Source organism: Nelumbo lutea, chromosome 1 (assembly GCF_056320005.1).
Source record: "Nelumbo lutea isolate HS-2025 chromosome 1, American lotus-T2T, whole genome shotgun sequence".
NCBI classification, from domain to species: Eukaryota; Viridiplantae; Streptophyta; class Magnoliopsida; order Proteales; family Nelumbonaceae; genus Nelumbo; species Nelumbo lutea.
The window spans coordinates 217,947,248-217,959,120 of NC_142684.1; the positions used below are offsets into that span (position 1 = coordinate 217,947,248).

At 43.8% G+C, this 11,873-nt stretch overlaps 1 protein-coding gene across 1 annotated transcript; it reads left to right on the forward strand.

Annotated features, from left to right (window-relative positions):
• Window positions 1-5,764: 5,764 nt before the first annotated feature.
• LOC148881044 (pentatricopeptide repeat-containing protein At2g13600-like) lies at window positions 5,765-11,501 on the forward strand. Its single transcript, XM_088963272.1, has one exon. The coding sequence runs from the start codon at window positions 8,372-8,374 to the stop codon at window positions 10,943-10,945; it is 2,574 nt and encodes an 857-aa protein (XP_088819398.1). The 5' UTR covers window positions 5,765-8,371; the 3' UTR covers window positions 10,946-11,501.
• Window positions 11,502-11,873: the final 372 nt, after the last annotated feature.

Genomic DNA, 11,873 nt, shown 5'->3' on the forward strand with positions numbered 1-11,873 from the left:
GGAGGCTCGTTTTCTAAACATGAGGTGCAACTACTTGACGAGATCTAGGCTGCCCGATTTCAAGCTATGGAAGAATTTAAGGTCTCGCTAGGATGGTTGAAGGAAAAAAAGAACTTTGACATTGCAACCTTCCACTAGGGCTTCAAACTTTACGAGATGCTGGTGAAGACGGCTTACCCTGAGCTCGACCTTGCGCCTATCAAGTCTTTGTCCTGCACCAAGGGAATGTCCCACTAGGTTGACTTAGAGCCAGACTCCAAGGAGGAGGAAGATGAGGCCGATGAGGGTGTTGGGGAGGAAACCGATGCGAATGTTGCCAACGAGGAAATCATCGAGAAGGATGCCACTGAGGAGGACGTTGTCGATGCTACCAGAGATGGGAGTGAGGAGCCCTGGGATGTTTGAAATCCTACCTCTTTTCTTGGAACCCCCCTATATATACGTGTAATGTGTCAAGCCTCTGAGCTCAATCTAAAGAACTATTTTTTTACAATACAAATGTAATTTTTGTCGAGCTTTAATGAATGAAAGTTTATTTTTAGTGCACCTAGCGTTCATTTGTTCTTCATGCTTTGATAAAACTTGGGACTTCAAAAATAATATAAGTGTAAATTTATCCCGAGGTGCCTATCTATCAAAGTGACTAGACATAGTATGTGATTAACTTGAGGTATCTGTGCGCTAAGGCGACTAGGCATAGTATGGGATATAACTCAAACAACATATGTGCCAACTAGGCGTAATGTAAGATGTATTCGAACTACCTATATGCCAAAGTGACTAGGCTTTATTAAACTGCCGAGGTTGCCAAAGCGGGTGGTCTTCCATACTTAGGAAAATTTTTGATCATCTTATTGAAGTCGTGAATACTTAACTCCCAAGCTCATAAATAGTACTTCCTTAAGTTATCCACGTTCCAAGCATGGGGTACTTGCCTCCCTTCCAATGTCTCGAGCTCGTACGTCCCTTCGCCGATCACTCATTGTACCCTGTAGGGACCTTTCCAATTCAGGCCCACTTTACTGACATCGGGATCCGGTACCTTCAACCTTCCAAAGTACAAGGTTGCCAATTCGGAAGTGGCATCTCTTGACTCAGGCGTTGTAGTACCGAGCTACTCGTTGCTAGTAGGCCATAGTTCGAATATAGGCCATGTTGTGTGCTTTTTCCACCAGGTTGAGGTTTGTTCACAACTCCTTGTCGTTGGCCTCCTCGTCGAGACTTTTAACCATAAGGTCGATACTTCAATCTCAGCAGGGATGACCTTTGTACCGTATGTCAAGTTGAATGGAGTTTCTCCAGTCACCATTTTGATTGTAGTTTGGTAGGCCCAAAGGACGCTAGGCAGCTCATCTACCCACAAACCCTTAGCTTAGGAAAGTTGAGCTTTGAGTCCGCAGAGGATCGCCCTGTTCATCACTGCGGCCTGTTTGTTTGCATATGAATGAGCCACTGAAGTGAAATTCTATTGAATCCCCATCTTGGCACACTAATTTTGGAATTTAATGTCCATGAACTGCTTCCCATTGTCAAATATCAGCACCTTCGAGAGTCTAAATCAGCATACTATGTTCATCTAAAAGAGGTTTTGTACATTCTGAGCTATGATTACCACCAGTGGCTCGACCTCCACCCACTTCGTGAAGTAGTCAACTGCAATGACCAAAAACCTTCTTTGCCTAGTCTCCAGTGGGAAAGGACTAAGGATGTCTATCCCCCACTAGGCAAAAGGCCATGGGCTGGTCAAGTACTTGAGGTCGATGGTAAGCTGGTGGGGTATGTTAGCGTGCCTCTGGCAATTGTCACACTTCTGGATGAGTTTGAATGCACCCACCTTCATCGTAGGTTAATAGTAGCCTTTCCTTAGCGCCTTCTGAGCAAGCACCCTACCCCCCAAGTATCCTCCATAGAGACCTTCGTGGATCTCGTGTAGGACCTAGCTTGCCTCTAAAGGTCCCAAGCAATGATGGTAGGGGAGCGTGAAGGATCTCATGTACAACTACTCACCGATAAGGACGTAGCAAGCTGACTAATGCTCTACCCTCTATGCTGCGTTGCGATCCACTGGTAGGGTCTTGTGGAGCAGATAATTAACGAGCGGGTCCATCCAGCTTAGTTCCATTGCCAACGCATGAGGGACCTCTTCTGCCACCCTTTCGATGCTAGGTCATGGCAGGTCTTCGACGTAGACCGTCCTCCTTGTAACATCGATTGCGCTATCCAGCTTTGAAAGTGAATTGGCCTCTACGTTCTCTATTCACGGTATTTGTTGGATATATCAGGAATGGAAGCTGGGTAGGAGCTCTCTCATCTTAGCCTATTAGGCCGATATGGTGGGCTCCCAGGCCTCATACTGTCCATTCACCTGGTTCACAACCAGTTGAGAGTTACTACACACCACGATGTGCTCTGCACCGACTTCTCTCAACAAAGTCAGCCTAATTATTAGTTCCTCATATTCTACTTTGTTGTTCAATGCCTTAAACGCGAACCGAAGAGTGTACTCCAACTTTACCTTGGCCAAATAGGCCGACATGGCGGGTTCCCGAGCCTAACATTGCCCATTCACCTGGTTCATGACCAGCTAAGAGTCACTGCACACCACGATGTGCTTTGTGCTGACCTCCCTCGACAAAGTCAATCCGACTATTAGTGCCTCATACTCTATTTCATTGTTCAATGCCTCGAACGTGAACTAGAGAGCATACTCCAACTTTACCTTGCTTGGCCCATAGAGCATTAGCCCAGCTATGCTTCCTTGCTAGTTAGACGAGCCATCGACGTTGAGGATCCAAGGCTCCTCTTCCCAGGCCGAGACAGGTGTCGTGCTGGTTGATGCCTCTAACATGCTGAATGTACACCCGGTGATGAAGTCTGCCAGGACCTGTACTTTAATTGCTAGGTGCGGCTCATACCAGATATCGTACTCACTTAGCTCGATTTCCCACTTCATCATCCTTCCTGAGAACTCGGGCTTCTGAAGGACATGCCTCAAAGGTTGATTAATTAGGACTATGTGGTATGGGCTTGAAAGTAGGGAAGTAGCTTCCGAGCTACCAAGATTGAGGCGGAGGCCAACTTTTCAATGTTGGGGTACCTGGTCTCAATTGCATACAACACCTTACTTATATAGTAGATAGGCCGTTGCACCCGGTCTACTTCTCTTATTATTACTGAGCTCACTACCTCATCACTTGCAAAGAGATAGAGTTCTAGCTCGTCTCCAGGTTCAGGTTGGGTTAACATTGGTGGTGAACTTAGGTACCTTTTAAGCTCATCGAACATGAGTTAACATTCCTCGGTCCACTCGAAGTCCTCATTCTTTTTAATTGCCTTAGAAAAGGGTAAGCACTGCCTAGTCGACTTAAATATAAACCGGTTCATGGCGGCAGTTCAGCCTATTAATTTGTATACTTCTTTTATTGACCTAGGTGGTCTCATATCTAGGATTGCCTGGATTTTATCTGAGTTGGCTTTGATACCATGTCAATGCACCATGTAGCCAATGAATTTGCCCAATGTAACCCCGAAGACACACTTGTTCGATTAAGCTTCAAGTTAAATTTTCATAGAATTTGAAAAACAACATTTAAATCATCTACAAGAGATTTTGAAAACTGGGTCTTCATGACCATGTCATCAACATAACATTCAATTTTATTGCCAGCCAAAGGAGAAAAAAATACTTTATTTAGTTCAAAGGACATAACTTTATAACAGTATAACCCTACATCAGTTATAAAGGTCATTTTCTCATAGTCGTCTAACTCCATCTAGATCTGGTTATAGTTAGAGTAGGCATCCATGAATCTCAGCAACTCGTGCTCCGAGGTCACGTCTACCAAGCGGTTTATTCTGGGGAGCGAGAAACTGTCATTTGGGCTAGCTCTATTGAGGTCAATATAGTCGACGCACATGCACCACTTGTCGTTGGCTTTTTTCATGAGCATAGTGTTGGCTACCCAACTCGGGTACTGGACCTTTCTAACGAAGTCCGCTATAAGGAGCTTCCCAATCTCCTCATCTACTACCCTCCACCTCTCTGTGGTGATGTTCCTTTTTCTTTGCTTGACTGGCTTGATTAAAGGGTCCACATTAAGTTTGTGAGTAATCACAGATGGGTATATGTTGGGCATTTTTGTTGTTGACCATGCAAAAACATCTAAAGACCAGGACCATGACGGTGTCCTCCATAGGTCGATCTCGGTCGTTTGTGTTCTTGAGGGGTGGCTCTAGCTCGATGTCTTTTTCCAGCTTCCCTTTGCTCTTTAATGCATTGATGTAGCACTTTCGTGACTCCAGTTGGTTGCTCCATACAATCCCCACTCCATACCTCGTTGGAAACTTCAACGAGAGGTAGTAGGTCGACACTACCATGCGAAGTGCATGCAAGATGGGCTGACCTAGGATCATGTTGTAGGGGAACAGGGTGGCAACCACTAAGAAGGTGTGCTCAAACCGGACTATATTGGGCTCTGACCCGCTGCAACTGGTACTTTGATCCGACCTAGGGGCTTCACCACATCTCCGTTGAAACCAATGAGTGGAACGTCCGCTAGCTGCAAGTCTTTCTGCTCCAACTGCATCTTCTTGAAGGCCTCCAAGAAAAGGATGTCGATAGAGATCCTGGAGATCATCTTGACAACGAGGGCATCATCGTGGACCCTACGAGTGTCATCCTTGGTGAAGTAGATGACGTCTTCCACACGAGGGCACTTCGGTGGGTACTCGTCCTCATGCTCTAGCTCCCAGACTGAGTTTTTCCCACTGCTATGCTACAACTTGCCACTATTGACCCGTTGGCGATCATGTTGATCACCTTGCGAATCGGCCTCTCCGGTGGTAGTGGATCTCGAGGTGGCTGATCACGATCTTGACAACGCCACTTGTTGCTTGAGGAAGCCATTGGGTCAGTTGGATTAAAAATAAGGTCAAAACTAGTTTTTTGTTGCATTGTTCCCATAGACGGAGCCAATTGATGTAGCACGATCTGTTCCCTGCTAGAAGGAAGCTCGGACGTTGGTCTGCTACGTGACTAGGTCGAACTGCAAGACGAATAGATTAGAGGTCCTGGGGTACTTTACCCAGTGTGGGCACTTCGATGCTTAAGTTAGTGTAGGAGGTTTTTGTGAGAGCTTAGAGCTTAGAATGCTAGTAAGAGAGCTAAATCGCACATACCTTCTGAAGATGGTGGTGATGCCTTTATATAGGCGAGCTATAGTAGGTCTCACAAAACATGTCCAAGATCTTTGGTCCGCCTAACTCAAAGTCTGTCCCGCACCCGAAGATGGACTTCGTGTTAGCTGATAAGGCTTATCCAGTTCCATCCAATTCGAGTGGGATGGAGATAAGATTCGTTGGCGTGCAACGTGATCCCAAGGAGAACGGAGACAGTTGGCTCACTTTTAGAAGGAAGCTATGTGGCACCTTAGCAGGTCGATGGATATAGCAAGTTGCTCGGGCCTCGATCTTGGCTGAGTGACCCAAGGTGCTTGAGGTGACTTGGACTGTTGAGGTGTCCGAGAATGCTGAGATGTCACAAAGTCAACAGGTCGCTCTACGTGTCATCATGTCGTAGGTCGGGCCAAATTATCCCTCATCATATGCTTTCTAATTTTTGCTCCAAAAGTTAGAAAGGTCACTGGTTTTTTTCCAAATAGTTTAATTCCGTGCCTCTAGTTGGTCGAATAGGTTGGACTATTGATCATCTAACGGTTGTGAAATAGAGATCGAAGAGAGAAGAGAGAAGGAGAGATGGTTTAGATCTTAAAAGAGAAAGACATTTGGATGGTTGATAAAGAAAAGGGTAAATTTCTTAATCAAACCAGACCGGGCCAAATTACTGTTTAGCTAATTGACTAACTGCCCTACCGTTAAGTGCTAACAAAAAAATTAAAATGTCAAATTTGTCCTTACTATCTCCAGCAGCGGCTCTCTCTCCCCTGTCCCCTTGTTGGGCTGGTTTTCCACGAAGCTCTCTAAATAATCAAACCAGACCAACACTCCAAATAATCAAACGAGTGAAATCTACAACTTTCAAAGTCCAAAACCGAAGCTCAACCCAGAAAAAGAAACCCTAAAAAGAAGAGAGAGATACAATACAACTTACACGAGTTGGAATTCGGTAGTGGCATACTCTAAAACATCGACTTCCACCAAACAAAACTGAAACGCAAATCATCCAGAAAATTAAAAAATGAATTTCTTCCTCTTCCTCTTGTCTCGATTCAACTATTAAAATAACCTTCCTTTTCTTCTCCTAGTGTTTTTTCTCCTCTGTTCTTCGTTCGAAGTCGTTTCTTCCTCTGTATCTAATCTCTCTCTCTCTCTGATATTTCATTCAAAGTTCGTTGTGGGAGAGATCGGGGATTCTGAGCTTATCTAATCCGGAGAGTTTCTATGCGATCTTGCCAGAAAGCTCATTCCAGCTAAGATTTAAAGCTATCTCTAGCGCCGGAGTTTTGGCCAGGCTCAGTGAAATCTCTCCTATGAATTGGTTTCTGCCCAAGTCAGGGAGTTGTAGTTTCGTACACAAGCCGAGTTGTGACGGGATTGAACCTGAAAATTGGTTCTTTCCAAGGATGAGTTTGCTAAGCGACGTCAGTGATGCAAGATTTGGATTCAACTCTCCTTCTATCAAGTTGTCGGAGACGTCAACATATTGAAGTGAAACGACCTGGTTGAAATCTGTAGGCAAGTTGCCTGTGAAAGAGTTGGAATGTAAGTTGAGGAATGTTAGGTTCTGGCAACCAGATATCTCCGACGGTATGACCCCGCAAACTATTCGAATCGAGATCTAAGAACTCAAATTGCGCAGCTTCCCGATTTCTGGCAGAATGGACCGGTAATCTTGTTGCCATTGGCTCTAAATTGGATTAACGACATGCATTTCCCAATCTTGGGTGGAATTTGGCCTATTGTTCGACAGTAGCAGCAGATTGTTTAGATTCTATAACTCAAAGATTCCTCTTGGAATCGAACCTCTGTATCTAATCTCTCTCTCTGAGAATTCCTTCTGAGACTTCGTTCAAAGTCGTCCAAAGTTCGTTCACGTTCAAAGTCTGAACTTCTCTACAACTTTCTCTCTCTCCCCATCCCGTTGATTCTCTCTCTCTCTCTCCCCATCCCGTTGATTCTCTCTCTCTCTCCCTCTCGCCCCTGTTTCACCACCGTCCAGCAGCTGCAACCTGTCCAGCAGCGCCTCTCTCTCTCTCTCCTCTTCGTTCTCCCTATTTTCTTCTTCTTCCTCCGCCCCTCCCAGATCTACAACTCCCATCATTGCTTCTTGACTTGCATTCGAAGATGGCACCGACACCCCCTTCCCTATTTTCTTCTTCCTCCATCCCCCTCCCAGATCTGTAACTCCCTAATTTTTTCGTTGACAAGATTTCTCCTCTCTTCCTCTCCTCCCTCGGCGGTCAGACGACTTTAAAAAAAGGAGAAGATCACACCCGTCTGTAGATTTGGGACTTGCGACTTGTTTCGTGTTCCAGTAGAAGATCTGGGACCTGCAAGTGAGCGAGACATCATCCTCAACATTCTTGTGAGGGGAGAGTGTAGAGAACAGATTAGTAAAACCTGAAATAAAGATGACAAATTTGAAGAAGGAGAACATGAAGAAAGAGAATGATGGAGGGAAGAGAGAAAGGTCAGAGGAGGTAGGGGCCGGCGGTCCAGAGGAAAGGGACGAGCGTAATATTAGGTTTTAAAAATTTTTAAAAATCGCATAGTGTCACATGTATACGGATTTTAACGGAAAATTAACATATACTAACGGTAAAGATAGAGCTATTCAATTGTCAAAAAAACTTACAAGGTATTATAAGACAATAGTTAAACAGTATGTTTGTTTGTAGGAGAGAGTTTAAAAAATTTATCCTAAAGAAAATTAAATTCCCGAAGGACATTTGTGTATTTTTATATACGACTGATTAACTATAGTACTAAGTTGATACCTTTTTAAAATTTAGATAGATAAAAGATTGACACGTTTTGAAGTTACCAGGTGGTTAGAGACGCGCGACCCAGTGATCAAAACGGGTTTTCATCCGGTCATCACTCATCAATTCCTTCAATATTTCCAGGTAAAACTGTAAAAGAATGGAGGAAATCGTATCTCACTACTTACCAGTCACCCTCACCATCCCTGGCTGTGGTTGTGGGTATTCTGGTGCAAATGAGGTCAACAAACTAGATGTAGTCACTAGTCAGTAGTTTTGAGGAGAAAACCAGTATGTGGTGATTTGCATCACTTGTAATCAAATCCCTACTAATTCAAGTGTCAAATAGACCGGCATCATCCTCTTCCTCTTCAGAATTCTAAGTATCTTCTCTTTCCTGTACTCCGATTCTATTGCACTTCGCTGCGAAAATGGCATCTCTTCTATTCTCAGAGGTTGGGCCTGCCACTCACCCAACCACACCATGTCACCACAGTGATTTGAGTTCCCATCACAAATCCATTAACCTCTCCTTTCGAAGTCTAAAACCCGCCACACTCTCAATGAACCCACCTCTCTCGGACAAGCAAAACCTCGTCTTGTCACTTAATGGCCCTGTGGACTCCACCGCCTATGCTTCTGTTCTTGAGTCCTGTAAATGCCCTGGTTTGGGAAAACAGGTCCATGCCCACGCCCTTAAAACTGGGTTTTGCGGGCATGAGTTTTTAGAGACCAAGTTGTTGCAGATGTATGGTAGGTGTGGTAGCATTGAAGAAGCAAGGTTGTTGTTTGAGAATATGCCTCTAAGAAACATATATTCTTGGGCTGGCATTCTTACCGTGCTTGCCGATAATGGGCACTTCGAGGAATCTCTGTCACTGTTTCAAGAATTACAGTATGAAGATATTTGTTTGGAGTTTTTCATATTTCCTGTAGTTTTGAAGGTGTGCAGTGGTCTTCGTGCATTAGAACTAGGAAGACAATTACATGGGTATGTGATAAAGAGTGAATTTGCTTCAAATATTTATGTGGGCAATTCTCTAATCGATGTGTATGGAAAATGTGGGAGATTGGATGATGCCATGGTGGTTTTAGCTAAAATGCCTAAAAGAGACTGTGTTTCGTGGAATTCTGTGATTACTGCTTGTGCAGCTAATGGGTTGATCTTTGAGGCATTTGAGTTTCTAGAAAATATGAGATTACAGGATGATTTGATGCCTAATCTTGTTTCTTGGAGTGCCATGATTGGTGGGTTCGCACAAAATGGGTACGATGAAGAAGCTCTTGAGCTTCTTTGTAGGATGCAATCAGCTGGGTTGAATCCAAATGCTCGGACTCTGGCGAGTGTACTGCCTGCTTGCGCTAGATTACAAAATCTAGGCCTTGGCAAGGAAATCCATGGCTATATAACAAGGCATGGATTTATGTCCAACCCATTCGTTGCTAACGGATTGGTTGATGTGTATAGGAGGTGTGCCGATATGGGAAGTGCTCTAAAGATCTTTTCTAAGTTCTCAGAGAGAAATCTAGTCTCTTTCAACACTATGATCGTTGGGTACTGTGAAAATGGTGAGGTAATTGAGGCCAGGGATATTTTTGATCAGATGGAGCTTGTCGGGATCAAGAAAGATATCATCGCATGGAACTCAATGATTGCAGGGTACGTAGACAACAAGCTGTTTGATGAATCTCTGAAGATGTTTCGAGATTTGCGGATGGAAGAAGGGATTGTACCCGACTCTTTTACCTTAGGGAGTGTTCTTTCCGCCTGTGCAGACTTGAATTGCTTGAAACTTGGAAAGGAGATACATGCTTATTCAATCATTAGGGGTCTACAATCTGATACCTTTGTGGGCGGTGCATTGGTAGAAATGTATTGTCGATGCCAAGATCTAGTCGCTGCACGGATGGCTTTTGATGAAGTGATCGAAAAGGACACAGCAACATGGAATGCTTTAATCTCTGGCTACTCCCGCTGCAATCAAGTGGAAGACGTCCAGGAACTTCTTCGTAAGATGAAAAATGACAGTTTAGAACCCAACACTTATACCTGGAATGGAATTATAGCAGGTTATGTGGATAATGGCCACAATGAAGCAGCTTTGCAACTGTTCTCTCAGCTGCAAACTTCAAATCTGAAGGCAGATATCTACACAGTAGGCATGATTCTACACGCCTGTTCAAGGTTGGCAAGCATAGATCGAGGTAAACAGGTTCATGTACATTCCATCAGACGTGGATATGATATGGATGTCCATATTGGAGCAGCACTTGTGGACATGTATGCCAAATGTGGAAGTATAAAGCATGCATGGCTAGCCTTTAATAGGATATCAAAGCTTAATTTGGTTTCCTGGAATTCCATGCTTTCTGGATACGCCATGCATGGTCATGGTAGGGAAGGTATTGACCTCTTCCTTAAGATGCTGGAAGATGGAATCACACCGGATGAGGTGACCTTCCTTTCCGTTCTATCTTTGTGTGTTCATGCTGGATCCGTTGACTTAGGCAAAGAGTACTTTGGTTTGATGTGCCATTATAACATAGAACCAACAATCAAACACTATACATGCATGGTTGATCTCCTTAGTCGCACTGGTTGCCTTGAAGAAGCTTATGACCTAGTGAAGAAAATGCCCGTGGAACCTGATTCCGTGACATGGGGTGCTCTGCTTGGTGGTTGTGTTCTTCACAGGAGCATAGAATTGGGAGAAATTGCTGCAGATAAGCTGATTGAGTTGGACCCATACAATACGGCAAACTATGTTCTGCTAGCAAATATGTATGCTTATGCAGGACGATGGGACGACCTAGCTAGAACCAGGCAGATGATCAAGGACAAAGGAATGCATAAGAGCCCAGGATGCAGTTGGTTCGAGGATAGAGACCTGATCCATGTATTCCTTGCTTGTGATAAATCTCACAATAAAACAGAGGAGATCTATGCTACTCTTGACAGCTTGACCACTCAAATGAAAACGGAAGGTTATACAGCTCTTATCTAATCTCTCATCACCAAGTAACAGTTATTAAATTATACAAATACAATCATACAAAGGCATAGCTCAGTGGTGACCATACAAGCACCCTGTCTAGATATTTTGTTAGCCCTCCCAAAATTTTAGTACAGATCTAGTGACTCAAGAACCCTGCGAACTTGGATATATAGAGCTCTCTGCCTTTGATCTGGATCAAGGGGTTGACCCAAACTGACTTGCTGCTCATATCAATGATGCAGATTTCTCACCCAGAAGTTGTATTATGTCTTCATGTATTGTTTATTAATACTGTTGAGAAAGCAACAAAGAATGGAAGATCTGTCCACTACTCAAAAAGCAATGGGAGTAAGAACTACCCCCATTGTAGTTTTTTTCAAGGTATGATTTATGGCAAGGCTTGGGTTGTAATTAGCTACATGGTAAAGTTGAACAAAAATGATATGCTACTATGTGTTATTAAAATTCTTCAAAGAGTTCTTTTAGCCAATTCCAGTTCAAAGGCATGTCTGTAAGAGATACTCAAGCATTATTATCCTAGTACTACACCATATTCAATGATGCACTGTCATCTTATTATTTGAGTTATTTTTCAAAGCTCCAAGCATCGCACCATAAATTTAATTTTCGGAGTTTGTCAAGAAAAGCAACACTAAGTTCAAATCCCGACTCCTGACTCCTGAGCAAGGCAGATCATCAAAGTGAACTTGTGATATGTATGGAAACTGGTCTCCCAATCAGGTCAGTTATGGTCTTATGGGAGGTCCCCTAGACGACCTCCACATATTTCTGTCACACAGAGGAACCCTGTGGCTAATCCAGTCAGTGCATTGGATGAGGGGATCCTCTGGATCAATATTCACTCCTCCAGTCCACCTCAGTCCTACACTCCACCTTGTATTAACTTCACTTTGATATAAGCAGCCAAATTTTTCAA

Coding starts and splice junctions, on each gene's coding strand:
- LOC148881044 (XM_088963272.1), top strand. CDS start 8,372: ATGGCATCTCTTCTATTCTCAGAGGTTGGGCCTGCCACTCACCCAACC.